This window comes from Scyliorhinus canicula, chromosome 11 (genome assembly GCF_902713615.1).
Source record: "Scyliorhinus canicula chromosome 11, sScyCan1.1, whole genome shotgun sequence".
Taxonomy (NCBI): Eukaryota; Metazoa; Chordata; class Chondrichthyes; order Carcharhiniformes; family Scyliorhinidae; genus Scyliorhinus; species Scyliorhinus canicula.
The window spans coordinates 42222704-42249055 of record NC_052156.1 but is presented as its reverse complement, the minus strand read 5'-3'; the positions used below and the strand labels follow the sequence as shown (position 1 = coordinate 42249055).

The 26352-nt window shown below is 45.7% G+C and overlaps 1 protein-coding gene across 16 annotated transcripts in view; it reads right to left on the bottom strand.

The window, feature by feature from the left end:
• Window positions 1-26352, bottom strand: part of slmapa (sarcolemma associated protein a) — a 287081-nt gene that overhangs the window by 21111 nt on the left and 239618 nt on the right. For all 16 annotated transcript variants that reach the window (XM_038812836.1, XM_038812840.1, XM_038812844.1 and 13 more), the window contains 5 exons: window positions 23173-23298; window positions 22259-22333; window positions 20926-21246; window positions 5039-5156; window positions 3094-3265 (listed from right to left, as the gene is read on the bottom strand). In XM_038812836.1, coding sequence (XP_038668764.1) covers window positions 3094-3265; window positions 5039-5156; window positions 20926-21246; window positions 22259-22333; window positions 23173-23298 — 812 coding nt within the window. The remainder of the gene's footprint in view (window positions 1-3093; window positions 3266-5038; window positions 5157-20925; window positions 21247-22258; window positions 22334-23172; window positions 23299-26352) is intronic.

The following is a 26352-nucleotide window of genomic DNA, read 5'->3' as shown; positions in this document are numbered from 1 at the left end:
AATTCTCTGTCTCCTACTTCTGAACCAATTATAATCAATAGGTTATGTACAATTTCATGTGCTCTCAACATTTGCTATGAAGCTCTTATGTGGAACCTCACCAAAGACTCTATAGAAGTCAATATGGATATCTACCATAGATCCACCCTTATCCCCATTCAATATGTTTTATCAGGCATTTTAAAAATTAATTTACGGGATGTGGGCATCGCTGACTCAGCTTGTACTTATTGCCCATCTCTAATTGCCCTGGGGAAGTTGATTGTGAGCTGCCTGCTTGAATCTCGACAGTCCAGGTGGTGTAGGCACATCCACAGTGCTGTTAGGGAGGGAGTTAAAAGAATTTTTGACCCAGTGACAGTGTGTCAGGACATTGAGTGACTTGGAGGGGAACTTCGAGGTGGTGATGTTCCCATGTGTTTGCTGCCCTTCATAAATCCCATGCAAAGTTCTTTGATCAGCTGTTACTTGCTCTGACTCTACTGATCGATTCCAGCACTTTCTTCACGACCATGTTGATCATGCACCTGTTTTCCTTTCCCTTCAGATTTAAATAATTTGTGAGATTTGAAATTTTCCAATCCAAAGGCACACTTCTGGAATCTTGAGAACTTTGAAAGATTTTAACTAACACAACTGCAATTTCTACACCTATTTATTTTAGCATCCTGGGACGACACCTTCATATCCTGGAGATTTGGTAACCACCTTAAGGTCTAATTTTCTTTGCACTACCATTTTGAAAAAAATGTTGGTTTAGACATTAGCAGTTCAACCCAATTTACTCTGGTCGATTTATTTCCCATCCTGTTGAAGTTTGCCTTACTCAAATTTAAAATCACAAGTTTGTGTCTTTTCCTTCTCCCTCTGGACCTAATGCCAAATTCAATCATATTATGGCCACAGCTGCAAAAGATCCTCCCTTGCTGTCAGATTGTTGGATGTTTGTTCATCATTAAATCTTGTCAGTTTGAAGACATATGGACAAAACATCTTAAAAATCATTGCATTTACTGCTTCAGCTGTACTACTTCTTCAGTCAAAGTGAAAATTAAAATCTCCCATCATATCTGATTTTTTTCTGAGAAAATGTATTTTATTTCAAACTTAAACAATAGCAACAAAACCACATTCCCACAAAACAAAGTTCACAGTTTGTTCATTTTCCCCCTTTTAATCCTCCCTCAGCAATGACCAGCTCCTCAAATATTGTCATGAACGATCTCCACCGTACAAAAGCCCTCTTCTGACCCCCTTAAGGCAAACTTAATATTTTCCAACTGGAGAAACTTATACAAGTCCCCGAGCCAGGCTGCAAACCCTGATGGCGTGTCTGACCTCCAATTCAAAAGAATCCATTGCCGGGCAATCAGAGAGGCGACGGCTGCGGCATCGGCCCCCTTCCTTTCCAGGAGCTCCGTCGCCTCTGAAACCCCAAAGATCGCCCCATGAGGTCCGGCTTCACCTCGGTCCCTACAATCCTCGAAAAGGTTCCAAACGCCACCTCCCAGAAGCTCTCCAACTTCTCGCAACCCCAAAACATGTGAACATGATTAGATGACCCCGCCCTCACTTCTCACACCCATCCATTACCCCCGGGAAGAACCCACTCATCCGATCCTGAGTCACATATACCCTGTGCACCACTTTAAATTGAATCAAGCTTAGCATTGCTGCCTACAGCGCTGAGGACCCGGGTTCGAATCGCGGCTCTGGGTCACTGTCTGTGAGGAGTTTGCACATTCTCCCCGTGTCTGCGTGGGTTTCACCCCCACAAAGCAGGATAGGTGGATTGGCAACGCTAAATTGCCCCTTAATTGGAAAAAATAATTGGGTACTCTAAATTTATTTTAAAAATAAATAAAAATTGAATCAAGCTCATTCTAGCGCAGGAGGAAGTTCAGTTCACTCACTTCATCGCCTCACACCAGAGACTCCATCCCATCTCCCTCCCCAATGCCACCTTCCCCTTCCGCTTAATCCCATCCACGTGCCTTACTCTGCTCTCACAATCACCTGTACATGTCCCAGATCCTGCTCTCCCCACCTCATCTGGGAGCAGCAATTTCTCCAGCAGCGTTTACTCCGGTAGTTGAGGGAAAGTTGGCAGCTCCTTTCATGCTGTCCCGCACCTGCCAGTACCCAAACTCATTCCCCCTCAGTAACTCAAACCTCTCCTGAAGCTCATCCGACCCAGCGAATTCCCCTCCAAGAACATATCACTGACCCGCTCCAACCCCCCCCCACCGCCTAAACATCCCATCCACCACCCCCCCCATCCTAAACCTGTGGTTCCCATACAGTGGCTTCAACACTGACATTTGGTCCAATTTAAAGTGCCTACTCAGCTAATTCCAAATCTTAATAGTCGACTCCACCACCAGACTCCTGTTTACATTCTCAATGCTGACGGCAACGGGGCCGTTACCAGGGCCCTCAAACTTGAGCTCTTACAGGACTCCTCCTTTCCTCCCCCCATCTCCATATTAGCTGTCCAATAATAGTGCATCAGGTCTGAAAGCGCCAACCCCCCCCCCCCCCCCCCCCCCCCCCCGCAGAACCCTCTTCACCCTCAGTACAAATCAGATTCTTTTTGCTCTTTCCTAATGCCTGATCACCCTCATTTAAATCCATTCTTTCTATAGTGATAATTATGTTTGATCAATATTGCTCTCCAATTGTTTCCCAATTTCTCCGTCATTTTGGAGATCAGATGAGATCAGGCGTTTTTGGACTAGTATGGCATTAGGCTCTATCATTTCTAAAGATCATGTAGCGTGGATTATTTAGTTTCCTATTCATACACAAGTTGTAGCAATGCCTCAGTTTTGGCTGCTACATTATTCTTTTTAAGTTGTACTTTGTTTTCACTCACATGTTTTCTTCTCTATGTTGTGTGCATCTTATTTGGGTAACTTTTCCCACTATGCCTAAATATCCTTAAGTATTGTGAACATTTGACTAGAACGAGAGCAGTAGAAAATTCTCCTCACCCGATACCTAGACCAAAGTGATGCAACTCTGGAATTCTGAGAATACACATTTAAAAAAAATCATTGTTGATAATGCAGTTCTTCCCTATAGCTACATTACCTGTTTCTGAAATTTCTGAGTCTCATTCTCAGCATGTGCAAGTTTTACTCTTAGTCCATTTGTCTCCTGTAAGCGTTGCTCCTTCAACGTTCCAACCTCAACTTCCAGCGCTTTGCGAGAAACTTCCAGTCCACTGGCATCTTTCGTTAACTTAACACTCTGTTGCTGGGCACTGTAACAATAATTATAGGTTTTTTTCCTCATTCATTTCCAAAATAACAGTGATATAATTAAAGTATAATCCGTTTACAAGATAAAAAGGGTAAATATCAACTTAAACTGTTAAACATACTTTTCAGAACTTTCTACAATAGCAATCCATAGAATCATAAGAGGTTTACAGCACAATAGACAATTGGATCAATTATGTCCATGTCAGCAATTTGCTGGAGCAATTCAAAACAAATCTGACTCCACTGCTTTCTCCCATATACAGTACATCTTCTCCAGCTTTAAATACTTACTAGTGATCCTTTAAAAAATGCAATAATCTCTGCCACAAGGAGTTAATTAAGAAAGTCCTAAAGAATCTCCTATTTTATCTAAAATACAGGTTGTAAATCAATCATTGCAGTGGGCAAGGCAGGTTTCCAAAAAGGCAACAAAGTGGTAGGATGCAAGACCACATAAAAATACCTTCCTAAACAAACTCCACTTCACCCAGCCCTGTTCCCTCATCAAATACACAAACTCATCCGAATATCTCCACAGGTGACTGACTGGTATTTAATAACTCATGCCTCAGCCTAAACAAGCAGTTGGAATACATGGCACAGAACAATATCCTGTGATGAATTCTGCCAGTGTTTGACTATCTCTCAATAAACACATATTTCATGTTCAGAAGAAACTGACAGAATATTCTATTTAGTCAGTCTTCCCATTTCTAGCATTCCATTACTTAAGAATGCTGGGAGGCAATAACTGCTGGCAATGCCACTATATAACTAGACAATAGACGTTGTATGCAGGAATTTTGGGGGTTAACTATTCCAAGCATATTTTTTCCAAGACTTGTGAGGATACACACCCAGCTCCCCCAGACAGCATGGCTGAGACAGGGGGTGTAATTGTAACTGAAACATAGCATTTAAATTCTTGAATGTGCTTCATCTCAGCAAATGCAAGACACGTTCGGAAAATATCTTTGAACAAGAGTACTAGTTTAAAAACATTGAATATCATGGGCGGAATTCTCCGCCAGGCCTGCGCTGTTGTGAAACTCGGAGAGGTTCACGACGGCGTCGGAGGCCGCTCCTGGCCCCCTATTCTCCCCCCGCCGGAGGGGCTAGGAGGGCCGTGCCGTGGAACTTGGCGCGCCGAGAATGACACGGCTGACGCGCCTAATGACGTCAGCCGCGCATGCGCAGGTTGGCCGGCTCCAACCCGCGCATGCGCGGTTGCCGTCTTCCCCTCCGCTGCCCCGCAAGACGTGGCGGCTTGATCTTGCGGGGCAGCGGAGGGGAAAGAGTGCGTCCCATTGGGCACCGATCGCGGGCCAGTCCCCTCCCGAGCACGGTCGTGGTGCTCATTCCCCTCTCCGCCCCGCACAAGCCACAAAACAGCTGTTGGCGCCATGTTCACGCCGGCAGCGACCAGGTGTGGTTGCCGCCGGCGTGAACCGGTCGGGAACGGCAGGCCGCTCAGCCCATCCGGGTCGGAGAATCGCGGGCCGCCGTATTAAACGGCGGCCCGCAATTCTCCGAGCGGCGTGGCGCATTATTTTGGGGGGGGGGGGGGGGGTGGGGGGGGGAAAGGAGAATCGCGGGGGGTGCCAGAGCGGCCTGAATTCAGCTGTTAGTAGGAAATATTCTCAGGATTTTTAGCAAGTCAATATAAAAAAAACTATCTTTAGAGCTAACTTGGATTAGAAATGGAGACACCAAAAATACAAGCGCAGATTGAAAACAGCAAAAATAAATAAGCAGCAATTGTCAGAACTTGCCATCGAAGTTCTTCCTCAAACCACTGCAGTTTTTCGGTCAGAAGAACTTTCTCTTGGCGAAGAGAATCACAATCATTCTTTAGTCCATTGCTTTGCTTTTGCAATTCATCCAGTTTTCCTACAAGAAGCAAAATTGAAAAGATCCAAATAGGGTGGCAGTAATACTAAATTCAATGTTAATACATGTGTTCCGTAAAAGAGAATCTGCATTTCTCCTGTTAGGTCTGCAAATTCAATCATTTTAATTTTCTTTACAATAAAATACATTGTTCAAGATTGTTTTATTTTATCGTATGGTAGAAGAAATATCACACTTATAAATCCAGAAGAAAACTGATTAGTGCTATATTTAAATTGGTTGCTGTATTTGTCTAGATAACAGCAGCTAGATTTGAAAAGTAATTCATTGCCAGTGGAGTGCTTTGGGACATCCGAGGATGTGAAAGGCACCAAATTTCTTTCTTCTTTTCACTAATTTTTTCTCATGGTACTCATGACATAGGAAAATGACATTTGTAATACATGTTCAGTATCTTCAGCGATAACAATGTCTCCGTAAAACAATCAAACTCCGCTGCTGAATGTGAACTTCCTATCAGTATCATAAATTTGTGCATTTCTTCCTGCCTTTTAATGACCATTTTGTCACAATCCAGATCTCAAAAAATATCAGGTATCAATGTTGTAGAAAATGCCACTTCTTTGATTTGAATTTATTTCTGGACCCGCCATTAATTTACAAATGAATATTGGACTTAATCTTAATATCAAGATGAGAGTAAATATGTTTGCGATGTACAATACATTTTTACAAACAAGACATGCATGCAGAGTTAGCTAATCACAACTGCACTGACTACATGCTTCCAATTGAACAGTATGTTCTCAGGGAGTGATGTCATGACCTTTTGGTACAGGGAGTCAAAACAAAATATAAACACTAAAAAGCCTTGTGGGACAATGCCCTCAGTTGCAGGAAAAGAATTGTTAACACAAATTGGTCCACTGTGTTATTCAACTGAAATCTTGGCCAGAAAGAAAACTTAAGTCACCAGTCCAAAACAAAAAAATACATTTTTTATTAAACAATTAGATTTCATAACTAGATTTATAAAAATCTATTGCACTTTAAAAAAAAAGGAAAATGAACATCCCTCATTGCACAAGTATTTTGGCAAGAATCTGATGATCTAAACTTTCTCATACTGATTCTCATATGCATGATTCAGATTATGGCTTTCGGGCAGGTTCCCTCCCATCCTGTAATGTTTGTTGAATGACACAACCATCCAAATCTGCAACTGTGCCAATTTTGACAAGGCCTTAAATGGTAAAACTCTAACATAATAAACTCTAGATCAACAAATAATTAGCTACACGGGTTGAAATGATAGAAATTTATTTTCAACGTCATGTTCCACATTGGCCATGAACATTTCATTACACAGTTTATTTTTTAACATGGTAATTTATCTCCAACTTTGTAAACTATTTCAATATATTAAGGAATGAAATGAATGGGTAGTTTACCAGTTGTCAAGGTGTTTGCTCACATTATTATTTTTATTTATTTATTTAAAAAAATATTAATTTAGCGCACCCAATTCACTTTTTACAGTTAAGGGGCAATTTAGCATGACCAATCCACCTACCCTGCACATCTTTGGGTTGTGGGGGCGAAACCCACGCAAACACGGGGAGAATGTGCAAACTCCACATGGACAGTGACCCAGAGCTGGGATTGAACTGGGACCTCGGCGCCGTAAGACAGCAGTGCTACCCACTGTGCCACCATGCTGCCCGGCTCACATTATTATTAAAGAAATACTTCATTATGCATAATGGTTTCTCTGTTCTTTCTCAAAGTGCCATAACCACAATTACAGGGCACTAGTTGGGATGCAATAGGGCTCATTTTAACTCCCAGTGAACTGGATGGGCTGGTTTAGGACACTGGGCTAAATCGCTGGCTTTTAAAGCAGACCACGGCAGGCCAGCAGCACGGTTCAATTCTCGTACCAGCCTCCCCAAACAGGCGCCGGAATGTGGCGACTAGGGGCTTTTCACAGTAACTCACTGAAGCCTACTCGTGACAATAAGCGATTTTCATTTCATTTCATTTCATATGAACGTTTTTTGGAGGACCAGAAGATTTTAACTGATGGGCCTAATGTGAGTGCTGCCAGTTAGCAGCTTGTCCATTTCAATTAGAAAGCTTTTTTATCATAGCACAGATCTCAGGCATTTTACACAGGAAAAACATGTAACATAAAGCAGTCCAATTTCCCCAGTGACAATTATACGTCAGCTCTTATCTGTACTTGACAAATTTGTTGCAAACCAATGATGGTGCTTTGCAGTTTTATGGCTATAACGTTGCCGTTCCACTTTACAAGGATGGTCCCTGCGGAACAAATTGTTGCCACAGAAAACATAATTACCAAATTGTGCAAGTACTTCTACAGCAAAGACATACTTTCGTAAATGATAGAAGTACAGTCTGGTTTATGTCCAGTACATTTCCATTTCTGGGTCGTATTAAATAGTTGCCACTCAACCCTCTATTTCATTTTCTGTGCCAAACCCAATCAGATTAGAGGTGACTCAGTTGCTGTATCCATAAGCCAATACTGAAACAAAAGCAGAAAATTCTGGAAAATCTCAGCGGATCTGATAGCATCTGTGGAGACAGAAGGGGGCTAACATATTGAGTCAGGATGACTCTTTGTCAAAACCAATACTGATATTTTGGTCCCAAAGCAGACATCGGACTCCAGGATGGATTATTTTTATTCATTCTAATGCATTAAAATGCTGTTCATAGGTTTTATATACACACATACACACAGATTGAAGAATGTACTAACCCATGTATAGAAATCAAAAATTTCAATAATAATTGTCCTATATTAAAATTATTCTAAAAAGGACTGAAATAAATCTAGTTAATGGGTAATGAATCTTCTTGTGAATTCTAAATGAATATACATACCATTGTGTAAAGTTGTGGGTTCCATTGCCATTTCATGATTTGAACACATAATCTAGGTTGTCACTTCAGTGCAGAGTGAGGGTGTTGTCTTTCAGATCAGAGGGTATTGTCAAGACCCCTTCTGCAACTTTAGGTCAACAGAGAAAATTCCATGGCACTATTTGAAGTTGTGCAATTGAAATGTCCTGGTTGACATTTATGTTTTAGCCAACACCACCAAAATAGTTAGTCTAATTAATCATTTATCGCATTAATTTGCGCAGATGAAGGTTGCTGGTATTTGCCTGTATAATGAATTGTGGGCTGCATGGTAGCACAGTGGTGAGCATTGTCGCTTTACAGCGTCAGGGACCCAGGTTCGATTCCTGGCTTGGGTCACTGTCTGTGCGGAGTCTGCACGTTCTCTCCGTGTCTGTGTTGGTTTCCTCTGGGTGCTCCGGTTTCCTCCCACAAGTCCCGAAAGACGTGCTTGTTAGGTGAATTGGGCATTCTGAATTCTCCCTCCATGTACACGAACAGGCGCCGGAGTGTGGCAACTAGGGGACATTCACAGTAACCTCATTGTAATGTTAATGTAAGCCTAACCGTGACAATAATAAAGATTAATACTGACAAAATCACAAAAAGTACTTTTATTGTCAATGAAGTGCTCAAGATGTTTTGAGGCCAGAGACCCGGAAGGGGGTGGGTCCAAAATGTAATAAGTAAAGCTTAGCGAGAGAATGAAGAAAGACTGGCAACTAACACAAAAACGGAAATCCAAAGACTTTTCTTTTTTTTGAAAATATTTTATTGAGGCATTTATAATTTTAACATTTTAAACAGAGAGATCCAACACACGCAAAAACCCCACAATAACATACCCAACTCACCTCAGCACTAAACCCTAACTATCTATACATGATTCCCTGCCCTTATTCGTCATTTCCATGCATCCCCCCACCCCCACCCCATTGACGATGAAAGGCTGCCACCTCCGAGCGAACCCCAGGAATGAACCCCTTAAAGTAAACTTCATTTTCTCTAAACTATGTCACTGACCCAAACCCCCGACTTAGGAGGCTCCGAGTCACTCCATCCCAGCAAAACCTGTCTCCGAGCCACCAGGGAGGCAAAGGCCAAAACGTAGGCTCTCTCGCTCCCTGGCTCCAGGATCTTCCGACATTCCAAATATTGCCATCTCTGGACTCGGAGTCACCCTCCCTTCCAAGACCTCTGACATGACATCTGAAAATCCCTGCCAAAATCCCCACAGCCTCGGACACGCCCAAACATATGTACAGGGTTCACAGGACTTCCCCCACACCTGTCCTCCACCTCCTCAAAAAACCTACTCATCCAGGCCACAGTCATATGAGCCCTGTGGACCACCTTGAACTGGATCACGCGAAGCCTGGCACATGACGAGGGTGCGTTGACTCTTCTCAGGGCCTTCTCCCATTACCTGACTTCCAACTCTCCTCCCACTTCCTCTTCACCTCCCCAATTGGAACTCCTTCCCACTCCATCAGTTCCTTATATATTTTGAGACCCTTCCCTCCCCAATCCCTATTTTTGACATCACCATATCCTGTAGCCCCCTTAGTGGGAGGCGAGGGAAGCTCGGGACCTGCCTCCGAACAAAATCCCGCATCTCCAGGTACCGGAACCATGCCCATCCAGCAACTCAAACTCCTTCTCAAGCTCCTCCAAGCCTGGGAACCCCTCCTCAATGAAGAGATCACCGAATCTCTCCATCCCTGCCTGCTGCCGCCTCCTGAAGCCGCCCCGGAGCAAACCGGTGATTATCACAAATCGGTGACCACACCGATGCCTCCTCCAGTTTTATATGCCGCCTCCATTGTCCCCACATTCTCAGAGCTGCCACTACCACTGGACATGAGGAGTACCAAGCCGACGAGAACGGCAAAGGTGCCATTAACAAAGCCTTTCGACCCGTGCCCTTGCAAGATGCTGCCTTCACTCGCTCCCACACCAACCCCTTCCCCACTATCCATTTCCTAACCATCGATTCAGCATCCACTACCTCAGCCATCAGCGTCTTATCCACAACAAAAAAAGTCTATGCGGGAATACACCTTATGCACATGGGAGTAGAACAAAAACTCCTCACTCCTCGGTCTCCGAAACCTCCAGGGATTGACCCCCCATGCACGCCATGAACCCCAGGAGCTCCTTTGCCATAGCTTATACCTTCCCAGACCGATAACTCGACCGGTCCAGCCTTGGATCCAGGACTGTATTGAAATCTCCCTCCATAATCAGTCGATGTGAATCAAGGTCCGGGATCTTCCCCAGTACCTGTCTAACAAACTCAACATCATCCCAGTTCTTGACATATATATTTACCAATACCACGGCCATTCCCTCCAACTTCCCACTAACCATAACATATCTACCCCCCCAGGTCAGTTTCTATATTCCCCACCTCGAATGCCACCCGCTTATTCACTAAGATCGCCAACCTCCTCATTTTAAAGTCTACCCCCGAATGGAACACCTGTCCAACCCATCCCTTCCTTAACCTAATCTGATCCCCCACCTTCAGATGTGTCTCCTGCAACATGATGTGGAGATGCCGGCGTTGGACTGGGGTGAGCCCAGTAAGAAGTCTTACAACACCAGGTTAAAGTCCAACAGATTTGTTTCAAACACAAGCTTTCGGAGCGCAGCTCCTTCACCTGAGGAAGGAGCTGCGCTCCGAAAGCTCGTGTTTGAATCCTTCGATTCCCTCCGGCAGACCCACGATCCGATTTTCTGCCTCCGAGAACGGTTCTGCAGGTCCTCCACTTTCTCCAACAGTCGCTTCTGCTGGTCACGCATCAGCCCAATCTCTGTTCGCCATTGATGTGGACTATTCCTCATGCTCCCCCGCCAGCTCCTCCAACCTCTGGATCGCCTGTCGCTGGCCTGCAAGTCTCGTCTTCACGCTGTCAACCACCGCCTTGATCGAGTCCACCGCCCGGGCCAGGTCCTCCGAACTTTCCTTCTGCTGTTGGGTGAACTTCTCATTCAGGAAGCTCACCAACTGGTCCATCGACCACTGAGCCGGCAGGGCCAGACCCTGCCCCTCCGCGTGCGTCGTCCGCTCCTCACTCGCCTCAACCAACTGGTTCGTTTTTTTCCGGGCACTTCTGGACCGCAGAAACGAGGGGTCACTCTCTTCTAATCTCACTTCAGTACCTTTTCCTACAAAATTCCAGCGGCAAACCGGAGTAAAGGCCACAAAAAGACCACCATGAGCGGGAGCTGCCAAATATGCAACCACTCACTCCATGACGGCCACCAAAAAAGTCTTTTCTGCAGACATATAAATAGTGCAAGGATGGTAAAAGGAGTCTGGCTGACTAGAGGAGATTTACACCTGAAAGGCATGGCTGAGGTACTAAATGAGCACTTTCTGCCCATCTACCTTTACAATAAATAGGTCAAAGTCAGAGTGAAGAGGAGGTAGTTAGTTAGGATACATGGAAGGTATTAAAAAGGCTGGTTGGACTTCCGGTGGCGGCTATGAAGGAGAAAGTTGCACATTTGGTGGCTCCTGCTCTGGTCGGACTTTTGGACCTTTTCCCCCGATTTTCTACCGGACTTGAATTGTAAAACTGATGACAGAGGCAATTGTGTACTGAATTCCCACATCAGTGCATGGAGAGAAGGACTAGAAGTGCTCGTAAAGGCAGTAACAGAAAGACAGAGAAGGCTTGGGCAGAAGCTGCAGCAGGAGACAGCACGGCGGAGGACTAGACCTCTGGTTTGTCGACCTACTGGTCAACGGAGCAGCTGATGCAAATTATTCAGGAAGGCTTTGCTAAGCAGAAACGTGACTGCTTGGACCCAATAAAAGAGTCAATTGAGTGGCCAGAGCTTCGATGAGATGCTCAAGATCAGGCGATTCAGAAGGTAGAGAAGGCGTTGGCTGAGTAGGAGGAACATCATACTGCGGTGGAGTTGGAGGTTGGGATGCTGAGAGACCAGCAGAAGAAGCTCCTGGAAAAGGTGGAGGACCTAGAGAATAGGTCCCGCCGGCAGAACTTGAGAATCGTTGGGCTCCCGGAATGGGTCCGAAGGAGCAGACGCTGGAGCATACATTGCGGACATGTTTGAGAAGCTGCTGGGGGATAGGACATTCTCCCGATCCTTGGAGGTGGACAGGGCTTACAGAGCACTCGCGAGGAAGCTGCGAATGGGAGCCCCCCTCCACTCCCCGGGAAATGGTGGTGAGATTCCACAAGTACTTGGATAAGGAGCGCATTCCACAATGGGCCAAGCAGGCACGGAGCTGTAAGTGGGACAACAGTATCCTGCGGCTTTACCAAGACCTGAGTGTGGAGGTGTCCAGGAGAAGAGCATGCTTCAACCACCTTAGGTCGATCCTTTTTAAGAAAAATGTGAAGTTTGGACTGTTGTATCCGGCCCGTCTATGGGTCACGCACGAGGAACAGCTTTTATTTTGAGTCGCCTGAGGATGCGCTGGACTTCACGAAAAGGAAAGGACTGATGGTGGACTGAGAACTTTTAAAACTTTGCTGCAACATTCATGGTTTTTTTTGTTATTTCTGTTCTTTTCAAAAAAAGTATCTTGTTTTTCGTTTTGTGGAAGCGGTTTGTAATGCCTTTTGCATTGATTTGGGACCAACGGTAGAGCTGAGTGAGTTAAGGTTTTCATTTGCATTGTCAGGGGATGGAGGTGTGCGTGTTTAGATCTTGATGTTTTTCTGTCGGGCAATTGTGTGGGGATTGTTTGATGTTGGAGTATGTTTGTATGAGTGTGGGGGGGGGGGGGGGGAGAGAGAACAATAGGTGGGAGACTATCCAGCGCCAGGGATGGGGGCCACCAAGCTATCTGGGCCTGCTAGCTCATGGAAGCGCAGTGGGGGGGGGGGGGTATATGTTCGGTCAGAGTGTTGTTACTAGGGGGAGGGTAAATGTTTTGCTGATGAGGGAGGGACTGGGGCTGGGGCTAAGGGACAGAGAGGAGGTTGGGGGCGGAGGCTGCCTGGGGCCGGACCAGTGGAGGAGCGGAGCATGGGCTAGGGGCGGGCCCAAAAAAGGGGATGGCTGATCTGCGAAGAGGGGGGTGGGGGGGCAATGAGCCCCCCCAACTAGGCTGATCACCTGGAATGTTCAAGGGTTAAATGGGCCGGTCAAGAGGGCACGTGTGTTCGCGTATCTTAGCGGACTGAAGGTGGACATGGTACTTCTGCAGGAGACACACCTTAGAGTAACTGACCAGATGAGATTGAGGAAAGGCTGGGTTATTCAGATCTTTCACTCGGGACTAGACTCAAAGACTAGAAGGGTCCTGATCAATAAGTGGGTGGTGTTTGAGGCGGGTAGAATAGTCTTGGATGTGGGAGGTCGGTACATTATGGTCAGTGGGAAACTGGAAGGGGTGCAGGTGGTATTAGTAAATGTGTATGCACCAAATTGGGATGATGTGGAGTTTATAAAGAGGATGCTGGGGAAGATACCGGACCTGGACTCGCACAGGTTGGTCATGGGAGCGGACTTCAACACAGTTATTGACCCTGGCTTGGACCGGTCAAGCTCGAAAATGGGCAGGGTGCCAGCAATGGCAAAGGAACTAAAAGGGTTCATGGAGCAGATGGGGGGGGGGGGGGGAGGGATCCATGGAGATTTGGGCAGCCGAGGGTGAAGGAGTTCTCTTTCTACTCACACGTGCATAAAGTATACTCTCAGATTGATTTCTTTATTTTGAGCAGGGCCTTATTGGCAGGGGTGGTGGACACGGGGCACTCGGCGATCACAATCTCAGACCATGCTCCTCACTGGGTTGACCTGCAGGTTAGTAAAGACAGTAACCAGCGCCCGCACTGGAGGTTAGATGCAGGACTTTTGGCTGACGAAGCGGGTGTGCGAGCGGCTGAGCAAATGTATTCAGTACTACCTGCAGGTCAACAACACGGGGAAAATTTCAGCAGCGGTGGTCTGGGAAGCACTGAAGGCGGTCGTCGAAGGGGAGCTGATCTCGATATGGGCCCATAGGGAGAAGGTGGACAGGGCAGAGACGGACCGACCGGTAAAGGAGATACTACAGATTGACAGGAGGCATGCGGTGACCCTAAAGGCAGGGCTTGTAAGGGAACGGCGGAGGCTACAGGCTGTGTTCGGCTTGTTTAATAAAATGTTTTCTGGGATATTGAGGATGTTCAATGAGGCAAGGGAAAGAGGGGTGCTGCCCCCGACGATGTCACAGGCCACGATTTTGCTCATTCTGAAGCAGGACAAAAACCCGGAGCTATGTGGGTCCTACAGGCCGATATCCCTGTTTAATGTAGATGTTAAATTGCTGGTCAAAATTTTGTCCGCCAGGATTGAGGATTGTGTTGTGGACGTTATTGGGGAGGACCAGACGGGGTTTGTTAAGGGTAGGCAGTTGGTGACCAATGTAAGAAGGTTGTTAAACGTAATCATGATGCCCCCAGAAGGTTGGGAGGTGGAGGTAGTGATCGCAATGGATGCAGAAAAGGCTTTTGATCGGGTAGAATGGGATTATCTGTGGGAGGTACTGGGACAGTTCGGATTTGGGCGGGGCTTTATTGACTGGGGCAGGTTGCAGTATCAGGCTCCTGTGGCAAGCATACGGACGAATAGGACATCGGACTATTTTAGACTGCACTGGGGGACGAGACAGGGATGCCCCCTCTCTCCACTGTTGTTCGCGCTAGCTATTGAGCTGTTGGCAATTGCTCGGAGAGCCACAAGGGGCTGGTCCGGGATGGGGTGGAGCACAGAGTCTCGCTCTATGAAGACGACCTGCTTCTGTATGTATTGGATCCAATAGAGGGGATGGAAGAAATCATGAGGATTCTAGGGGAATTTGTCCGGTTTACGGGGTATAAGCTAAATATGGGGAAAAGCGAGATGTTTGCAGTCCAGATGAGGGGACAGGAGAGGCGATTGGGGGAGCTGCCGTTTAGATTAATAGGGGGAAGCTTTAGGTACCTAGGCATTCAAGTGGCGCGGGAATGGGGCTGGCTGCATAAATTAAATCTGGCCCGGCTAGTAGACCAAATGAAGGATGAATCATTTTTGGAGATGGGACACGATCCCATTGTCACTGTCTGGTAGAGTGCAGACGATGAAGATGACGGTCCTCCTGAGAGTCCTGTTTGTATTTCAGTGTCTCTCCATCCTTATTCTGCGGTCCTTTTTTAAACGGGTCAACAAAGTGATCTCTGGCTTCATTTGGGCGGGCATGACCCCGCGAGTAAGGAAGGTAATGCTCGAGTGGAGTAGGGGAGTGGGCTGGTGCTGCCAAATTTTAGTAACTATTACTGGGCGGCGAATATAGCCATGATCAGGAAGTGGGTGGTGGGGGAGGGGTCGGCATGGTAGTGTATGGAGGCGGCTTCATGCAAGGGCACCAGTTTGGGGGCATTGGTATCTGCGCCTCTGCCGTTCCCACCGGCACGGTACTCCACCAGCCCCGTGGTGGTGGCGGCTCCGAGAGTCTGGGGACAATGGAGGAGACATGTGGAGCAGAGGGAGCATCGGTCTGGTCCCCAATCTGTAATAATCACCGGTTTGCCCCGGGACGTATGGATGGGGGGTTCTGGATATGGCGGAGAGCAGGGATTGAGAGGATGGAAGATATGTTTATAGAGGGGAGCTTTCCGAGTATGAGGGCACTGAAGGAGAAGTTTGGGTTGGCGAGGGGAAACAAATTCAGGTATCTGCACGTGCGGGACTTCCTATGTAAACAGGTGTCAACCTTCCCGCTCCTACCGCTAAGGGGGATTCAGGACAGGGTAGTTTCCAGAGGGTGGGTAGGAGAAGGGAGCGTCTCTGACATTTACAAAGAACTTATGGGATCAGAGGAGACGCAGACCGAGGAGCTGAAGCGCAAGTGGAAGGAGGAGCTGGGAGGATATAGGATGGTCATGGGGCAGACACGTTGAGTAGAGTCAATGCATCCCCAACATGTGCCAGGCTCAGCCTGATACCATTCAAGGTCGTTCATCCGGCTCACATGACAGTGGCCTGGATGAGCAGATTTTTTGGGGTGGAAGACAGGTGTGCAAAACGTGCGGGAGGACCAGCGAACCATGTCCACATGTTCTGGACATGTCCGAAGCTTAAGGGATTTTGGCAGGGGTTTGAAGATGTCATGTCCACGGTGTTAAAAACAAGGGTGGCATTGAGTCCAGAGGTGGCGATTTTCGGGGTGTCGGAAGACCCGGGAATCCAGGAAGAGAAAGAGGCAGACGCTCCAGCCTTTGCTTCCCTGGTAGCCCAGAGCGGATATTATTAGCTTGGAGGGGCTCAAAGCCCCCGAAGTTGGAGACCTGGCTAGCTTTCTCTGTTTGGAGAAAATCAAGTTCGCCTTGAGAGGGTCATTGTTAGAGTTCGCCCGGAGGTGGCAACCGTTCGTCGACTTCTTCACGGAAAATTAATCGTCAGCAGAAGGGGCGGGGGGGGGGGGGGGTTTAGTTTAGCTTAGAGTAGGGGTTTGATAAAGGTGGGACCTGTAAGGGAGGAAGATGGCTTTTGCACTATGTTTATAGTTTCATGTACATTGTTTATTTTGTTGTTGTTACAATACCAAAAATACTTCAATAAAATGTTTATTAAAAAAAAAGGCAGGTTGTACTTAAAATTAAGTTACTAGGACCAAATTAAATACACCAGTGTACACGGAGCAAAGGCTGGAAATTAGAGGAGGCACTGACCGTACTCTTCCAATTCTCTTTAGATACAGGACTGGTGCCACAATGCAGGAGAGCTGCAGATGTTACACAAGCTCAAAAAAGGGCACAGGGATAAACCTTCGAACTACAGGCGAGTCAATTTATCCTCAATGATGGGAAAGCTTTTAGAAATAATCATCTGGAATTGAATTAGCAGTCACTTGGACAAGTGCAATTGATTAAGGAAAGCCAGCATGGATTTGTTAAGGGCAAATTATGTTTATTGAGGAGGTAATAAAGAGGGCTGATGAAGTTAATGTGGTTGATTTGGTGTTCATGTGCAAAGTGCCACAAAAGAGACTTGCTGGCGTGAACATCTGGTAAATCCCACCCATAAGTGGCATTATTGAGGAATTAGAACCACTGCTTTTCTTGCTCAATATAATAACCTGGATTTGGGAGTGCAGGGGGTAATTTTAATATCTGCAGATGTCGGAAAACGTGGGACTATTGTGAACAGTGAGGAAGAAGGCAATGATAGCCTCGGTGAGACAGCACCTGGAATACTGTCTACAGTTTTGTTCTCCTTACGAGAAAGGAAATTGCATTACAAGCAATTCAGAAAAAGTTAACTTGACGGATTCCTGGGATGAAGGTGTTATTTTATGAGTAAAGGTCAAGTAGGTTGGGCTTATATCCATTCCGATTTAGATGAGAGATGATCGCATTGAAATATGTAAGATTTTGAGGGTAGTTGAGAAGGTGGATGCGGAGAGGATATTAGACTAGAACAAGGGGGAAACAGTTTAAAAATTAGGGTTCTCTCATTTAAAACTGAGATGAGGAGATTTCTTTCCCTTAAAGGTTCGTTAGTATGTGGAATTCTGTTTCCCAGGCGTGGAGGCTGGGTCATTGAAAATATTCAAGACTGAGTTTGAGAGATTTTTGATCAACAAGGAAGTCAAGGGTTATGGCAAGCAGACAGGAAAGTGTAGTTGAAGCCACAATCAGGTCAGCTATGATCTAATTATAATAACCTTTATTGTCACAAGTAGGCTTACATTAACACTGCAATGAAGTTATCGTGAAAAGCCCCTAGTCACCACATTCAGGCGCCTGTTCGGGTACACGGAGGGTTAATTCAGAATGTCCAAATTACCTAACAGCATGTCTTTTGTAACTTGTGGGAGGAAACCTGAGCACTCAGAAGAAAGCCCCGCAGACACGGGGAGAACGTGCAGACTCCGCACAGACAGTGACCCAAGGCGGAAATCAAACCTGGGACCCTGGAGCTGTGAAGAAACAGTGCTAATCACTGTGCTACCATGCTGCCCATCGTAGGGTTGAATCATAGGGTAGGCTTGATGGTCCCAATGGTATACTCCTACTCCTAATTCTTGTGCTATTGTGACTCCAAGGAGGACATAGGCAGGCTGGTGGAATGGGAGGAAACATGACAGATTAAATTAAATGATACATTTTAGTGGGAGGAACGAGGAGAAGAAATATAAAATAAAGGATGAGAAAGCACTTGGAGTTGGAGTTTATAAATAGAGGCATAAAGTACAAAAACAAAGAGGTTACCTCCATAAACATTGGTTTGGCCTCAACTGCAACAGTAGGCGGAATTCTCCGACCCCCCGCAGGGTCGGAGAATTGCCCGGGGCCGGCATAAATCCTGCCCCCGCCGTGGTCGGAAATCTCCGCCACCCAGGAATCGGGGGGGGGGGGGGGGGGGGGGGGGGGGCTGGAATCACGCCACGCCGGTCGGCGGGACCCCGCGGTGATTCTCCGGCCCGTGATGGGCCGAAGTCCCGTCACTGTCAGGCCTCTCCCGCCATTGTGGTTTAAACCACCTCTGGTGCCGGCGGCGCGAGCGGGCCCCGGGGTCGGGCGCGGGGCGATCTGACCCCGGGGGGTGCCCCCACGGTGGCCTGGCCCGCGATCGGGGGCCCACCGATCGGCAGGTGGGCCTGTGCCGTGGGGGCACTCTTTTTCTTCCGTCGCTGCCACGGCCTCCAACATGGCGGAGGCGGAAGAGACCCCCTCCACCTCGCATGCGCCGGGGTGACGTCAGCAGCTGCTGACGCTCCGGCGCATGTGCGGACTCACGCCGGCCGGCAAAGGCCTTTCGGCCAGCTGTGGCGCCGGTCGGCGGGGCGCCAAAGGGCGTTTGGCGGAGCGGGAGCCACTCCGGCACGGGCCTAGTCCCTGAAGGTGCGGAGAATTCTGCACCTTTGGGAGGCCCGATGCCGGAGTGGTTCTCGCCACTCCAATACGCCGGGACCCCCCGCCCCGCCGGGTAGGGGAGAATCCCGGCCAGTGTGTTCAGTTCTGGGCACCACATTAGGCACTAACGAGAATGCAGGAAAGATTTATTAAAATGGTCTGAGGATGAAAGACTTCAGTTAAGTGAATGGATCGGAGAAGCTGGGGCCATTCTCCTTAGAGAAGTTTGAGGGGCTGTTTTCAAAATCATGAGGGGTTTTGAAAGGTTGAAAATTATACAAGCTAAAAATCACACAAGCTGCTAAATTCTCAAAGAAAGAAAACCAGTGATGAGAAACCAGTTGTTTCAGCTAAGACTTTCTACAGATGCCATTCAAGGACCATTTCTATATTAATTATAGGGAGGCTATAGTTATACAGCTCACATACAAAAAAAAAAATCAATTTATCATTATGCAGCTGCACGTCATGTGTGTCCACTAACACAAGGGACAATGGAAAGGGGTAAGGTATAGCATCGGCCAGGCAAATATTTATCTTAGTTATGTCTAGCAGTTATTAGATAAGTAGAGACAAATAGTGTTTGGCGACATTATAATTAAGTAAACGTGCCCAGAATATGATTGGTTAATTATACTCATATGTTACATGTAATTCTGATCATTAATTGTGAATGGACACAGATAATTTTGAAACAAATGTACACCGTTGATTGGCATCTGCTAATTTCTTGTAATCAAACCCTAAAGTGTAACTGTCAGTGTAATCCTTGGATTAGGCCTCTCTAGTGTGTCACTATTTGGAGTACTGGAGCCATTGCTATAGCTCAAAATAAAGCCCATGTTTTAACTTTCAAGAATCTTGGTCTGGTCACTCATGAATGAGAAGTACACTATAGCCGAATAACTGTATTTACTCCTGCAACAGGTTTTGAATTAATAGGAGGAAGAACCCGTTCCACCAGTGCAAGGATAGAGAACCAGAGGACATCAATTTAAAGTGAATGGAAAACTTGAGGAAAGCTTTCCTGCACAGCAAGAGGTTAGGATTTGGAAAGCAATGCCGGAGTGTTTCCTGGAGGAAGATTCAATCATGGCTTTCAATAGGGAATTAAGCAATTACCAGACTGGAAAAAACATAGCAGGACTATAGGGAAAAGGTAGGGAAATGGGACAAGCTGAATGATCCTGCAAAGAGCTGGCATGGACATGATAGGTTGCATGGCCTCTGTGCTTCTATTCTTTGCTTTTATGAGTTCAACTACTAAGAGATCAGAGCAAGGTCTTTGTGGATGGGGTTGGAAATAGTTAATCACTGAATGGCAGTGCAAAGGATAGGGAAAAAACACATGCATAAACAATGTCAAATTCAGGCAGCCAGATTTTGTTGCCTTAATTTTGGATGATAATGACAGTAAAACGGTCAGTGTCTGTTTTTACTGCTTCTCGGAGACTGACGGTAACATCTGTAGTCTCCATATGCACAGTTCAACATGGAAATCCTAAAGTTGCTCACAGTGGTTTTATGCCTCCCATAGTGAGTGCCGTTCAAGTCACCCCAGACGACAATCTGATAATCCCTGAACTGATCCTATGAGACCCTATGTTCTGAACTTGCTCTTTTATGCTATTAGTCTTGTAAAAACTCTTGAAGCCCAATTTTGCTAGGGCCCCATGAAGTTACACTCGGTCAAATCTGCCTTATGTCAAAGTCAGTCACCCTCACCTCACCTTTGGAATTCAGTTCTTTTGTTCATATTGGGACAAAGATTATAATGAAGTCTAAAGCCAATTGGTTAGGCAGAACCCAAACTGAGCACCAGTGACAGATTATTGCTGAGTAAATGTTTCTTGATAGCACTATCAATGACATGTATGATTTTGCTGTTGTACATATATTGAGGTTACCATCAGGAAATCAGAGTCAACTGTAAAGTATGCATTGCTGCCGAGTATATCAATAACAGCAAAGCATCTTGAAAATCTCATTTACAAGTACAGTTCCACACTCTTTACCTTGCAATTGGACCGCTTCCCCTTTCTGTTTATCCTTTTGCTGCTGAGTCTGAAGTTGAAGCTTGGTTTGAAGGTTGAAGATTTCTGATTCGTATTCTGAGGCAGTTTGCCGCCATTGCTCCAGCTCTGTCTGCACCTTGTGCAATTCTCCTTGGAGGATGGCAATGTCACTTTCACGGCCTGTTGCTGCCTCTACTGCTGTCTGTCGTAAAGCCACAATCTCTTTATGCGTACTTGCTAACTGATCACGGGTCTCAATAATTTCAATCTCTTTATCCTCTCTAAGGATCTCAATATCCTTTTGCAATTTGTGAAGATGAGCTGCACACAGAAGAAACAGTAAACATTTTCACTTGATTGAAAGCTTGTAACAGCCAAATGTAAACTATATTTCCAGGACGGAATTCATTTTCATAGAAAAATCACACAATAATTATTTCTTAAATCTAACTACTGTGGACCAATTCTAATTGACTAAGGGTTTTGGACTTATTTTAAATGTTTATCATGAGTACTACAGTATCTTTCCAGTAAGGTCATGTAAATTTCCATTTTTTCTTTATTCTTTCATAGAGTGTGGATGCTGCTGGCAAGGCCAGCATTTGTTGCCGATCTCTAATTGCTCTTGAACCGAGTGGCTTGCTTGACCATTTTGGAGTACAGGTAAGGGCCAGCCACATTCTGTAGGTCTGGAACCACATACAGGCCAGATCAGGTAAGGACAGCATATATCCTTCCCTAAAGGCCATTAGTGAACCAGATGGATTTTCCCGATAACCAATGAAAGTGTCATGGTCACAATTACGGAGACTTTCAATTCCAGGTTTGTTTATTGAATTTCCATAGAATTCCTACAGTGCAAAAAGGTCATTCGGCCCATCGAGTCGGCACCTACCCTCCGAAGGATCATTGCACAAAGGCCCACTCACCTGATCCATCCCTGCAACCCCAAGTACACATCTTTGGACATGAAGGGGAAATTTAGCATGGTCAATCCACCTAACCTGCACATCTCTGGACTGTGGGAGGAAACCAGAGCACCCAGAGGAAACCCACGCAGACACGGTGAGAACGTGCAGACTCCACACAGACAGTGACCCAAACCGGGAATCGAACCCGGGTCCCTGGCACTGTGAAGCAACAGTGCTAACTTCTGTCATATAAAGGATGCTCTTAAAGATAAAATTAAGATGCATCATTATTACTGACCTGGTGGCATCTGTCCCAAATTAAAGAATGGTAATAGAAATATGAGTTGGTGAAGAGTGATACTTTGTCATAACACCTCTCAGGTCAACATGTACCAAATAAACAGTTCTGTTTAAGGTTATACCTTGCAATGCTTGGATCTGTCTGGTTGATTCTTCAACCTGTTTTTTAGCTGTCTTCCTTTCTTCTTCAAGTAATGCTGTAAAGCAACAGAGGAAACATACATAAAACCCGATTGACTAAAAGTACACTATTGATGCAGTTTTTAAAAAATAGTATCATTTTGAAGGCAAAGCAACTTCAAGGAAAATTTAGTAGTAGAACTGGCCAGGAAACATTTATCTCACATTTAAAAAAGTGAAAACTACATTTGAGAATTATTCTGTAATACATAAGAAGGGCATTGGAGAAGTAGCTTTAAAAGTTAATAGCATTTCGAATTTTCTTTTCTCCTTTGCAGTCTCTCCCGAACCATTCACATTATACAACCAAGCTCGTAAAAGCAGGAGAACAAGGACACAAGATCACTTCCCAAAATAGCCCAATAATTGAAACAATGATCCACATGGACAAATAGTTACCAGATTCAAGCACATTCTGTTTAAACAAAAGGAACTATTTGTTCAGAAGCTCAGTTTTCTGCTCGTGCCCAATTTTGTTCCACAAATCATTGCTATAACTATTTTAGCTGAATCACTGAAAATGACAAAAATACCTGGATGTGCGATCTGTGCTTCAAAGGAAACTAACCTACTTTGTGATGGTGGAACTATGCAACCTGAAAGTAAGTAAGGGTTATGGGGAAAGGCAGGAGAATAGGGATGAGAAACATATCAGCAATAATTGAATGGCGGAGCATACTCGATGGGCCGAATGGCCTAATTCTGCTCCTATAGTGTATGGTCTTAGAGTCTGTTGTATGAATACGTGTGGCTTTTAGCACACACAAGTGAGCCACACTGCGAGTCTGACTTATAATCTCAATGGCTTACAGTGTAATTCTGAGCACAATCTGTATGTATATTACAAAAAGTTCACCTTGCATTTCAAAACATTTTTGTTTGCTGGATATAGCCAATTCCTGTGCTTCCTTTAACTCCTGCTGTAGTTCCTGTTTCTCACGTTCTGAATCTCCAGTTTGTACATGGGCACATTGTAGTTCATCTGAAAAAGCAAAATTTATCCACATTGAGAACAGTGTTCAAAATAGGACAACCACTTTTATATTGAATGTGTCGAAAAATGGTTGATCACATGAATAATAAAGTCTGGAGACCTGAACAATTCTCTTCCTGATTAACATGTAATCTGCTTTGAGAACAGTGAATGAAAATCAAAGTTCTCAGCCAAAAACAGTGCACTTTTGAGCTTAGAGAGTCCAAACATAATATGCACATAAAAAGTGCATGTTAATATTTTCTTAACAATGAGGTTAGCAGCCATGCATATGATGATGGCAGGTGGCTTTACTTCTCCTACCTTCATATTGTCAGACAATGAGATTGGAAACACCACCAGCTGTAAACTCCCTCCAAGTCACACATTATCTTGACTTGAAACATATTACTGTTTCTTCATTGCTGCTGGGTAAAAGCCTGGAACGTGCTAATAGCACTGTGGGAGTACCTTTGACACACAGACCATAGCAGTTCATGAAGGGGCTCACCATCACCTTTTCCAAGGGCAATTAGTAATAAATGCTGGGTTAACCAAGGACACCCAAACATATCCTGTGACTGAATAAAACAAATCTGGCTGACCTGGTCTATAATGAATCAAAAATGCCTCCAATTGAGGGATAGTGTCAATTGCTCTCTTGGAACTGAACCAGACTGTGGAATCTCAGCATGTAGTTCTTTCAGAACCAAATTTGAAGCTCCATGTTCTATTCATCAAGATACTTCCACCTTTACAATACTGCTCACCTCTCTACCATTGCTTCACTGCTTATCAAAACCTTAATTACCCTTTTATCACCCCTTGATTGAATTTATCCAATTTTCTTCTTGCCCGACTCCTCAAAACTTCAACTTGCCCCAAATTATGGTCGACATCCTGGCCCTTACTCATAACCACCAGCTTTGTTAATCTATATTAGCTCTTGGTTCTGTAAGGACCCTTCCTGTTATTCCCTAATTTCCCATTTCTTTGTTTTTGCTGTTATCATTTTGATCCTTGGATGTTTAATGGACGTATATCTTTAAGTCTAACAGAGGAAGCGGGAAACACATATTACACTGTGCTAGCTTTCAACAGCAAAATTCAGACTTTTTGCCACCTGAGATAGGAGAGATTTGGTTCGATTGGTTGGCTTCTGGCCACTGAATTGACATAAGGCCGTATCCTGCGCAGTAATAGGTGGTGATTGGGTCCTACCCAAGTGGGATGATTTTCAACGAACTGAGGAAAGCACAGTCAGGTCCTGGACACTCAGAGAAGCTGCTGCACTCTCTCCAGAAATACTGCTGATATGCTGTTTTCTGAACCTGCAGCAAGGTCTCGAGACCGACAGTGAAAATCATTACAGGCTGAAAGCCGGATTTTCTCACTGAAAGCCTATTTTGAACAAAGGCATGCTAGAGGACAACCATCTGAAACAAAACTCGCATCTTTCTACTTTTTACTTAATATTTTTACATTCCTCTTTTCCTCTCTGCATTTGTCTGTAGTGTGTGTGTGTATATATTATATATAGGTGGGGGTGAGTTAAAGGGAGGGGTAGGAACTAGATAATAACCTGTTGCATTTTCTGCATATTTAATTATAGTTATTGTTATTAATAAAATTGTGTTTAAATTTACAAACTTGCTAACTGTAGTTATTGGTCAGCTAAGGGTCAAAAACGTTGGAGGTTTTTTCTAAGAATTATTTGTGTTGCGACTTCGGGTCAAGTGGGCTGGAATTGATCACGCACTAGCCCAAGGTGGCATAACAGTTCCCAAATATTATGCTCTCTCCAACCTTATATTCATGGTGGTGGGCCCTACTCTTTGAACTTTTCAATCTCTTCCTGTCACTACTTCTCTCCACTCAGAATCAACATTAAAAAAACCCTCAAAAGTGACAAAGAATTAGACAAATGCTCTTTGGCTCCTAATTTTCTCCTGTTGAAGGACTTTAGAATGTTTTTATATCCACTGATGGCACTGGATAAAATGCAAGCTACTGGGGGCAATTCTCCGAGTACCGCACCGGGCCGGAGATTCGGAGGAACCGTGCCACGACGCCAGCAGTGATTCTCTGAGGTGCAGAGCATTGGCGCCATTTGCGCCGGTGCATTTGCCGATGCGCCGGCCGGTGGAATCGGCGGGGCCGCCGATTCTCCGGCTTGGATGGGCTGACCGGCTACTCCGACACTGGGAACCCGACAGAGTCCCGCCGGCAGCGACCTCTGCGGGAACGCTCGGAGGAAGGGGGCTCCCTCACCGGGAGCGGCCTCCGATGGTGTGTGGCCCGCGATCGGGGCCCATCGATTGGCGGGCCGGCCTCACCCCTCCGGGCCTACTTTCCGGCGCGGCTGGCCCCTGAACACCGACCCCATGTTGGTTCGGGGCCGGCGCGCGTAAGGTTCCCCACGCAGGCGCAGGATGGTGCGGCCCAACTGCGCACACGCAGTGTGAACCGCTCCAGCGCCGTGCTGGCCCCCAGTGGGGGCCAAAATAGACTGTGCCCAGGTCCTGTTTGTGACGTTGTGAAACGCGACGACATTCATGATGGCGCGAACACTTGGTCGCCATAATCGGAGAATCGCCCCCATTATTTATGCAAATACATTTATTAAAAATTAATATACACAGCCTGAAGTCTTGCTTTTGTCCCTTGAAATATTATTGAGAATGAATATCGGCAATTTTAGACTTACATTTCCTGCACAACGGGTGAATTAAGTGGGAGCAGATACTTGGAGGGCGGCTTTGGGAGCTTTTAGGAGTGTATTCTACAGGGTTCATTTCAGAGAATTCACCTTCCTGTATTGGTACTGAATTAATTATTTGTATTTAACAAATAAACAAATTTTGTACTGCAAAACACACTTAGTTAATGCTCAGATTCCGTCAATATTAGTAACAGCTAGGTCGGCACTGGTGAGCACTACTGCCTCACGGAGCCGAGGACCTGGGTTCGATCCCGGCTCCGGGTCACTGTTTGTGTGGAGTACGCACATTCTCCCCATATGTGCGTGGGTCTCACCCGCAAAACCCAAAGGAGGGTAGGTGG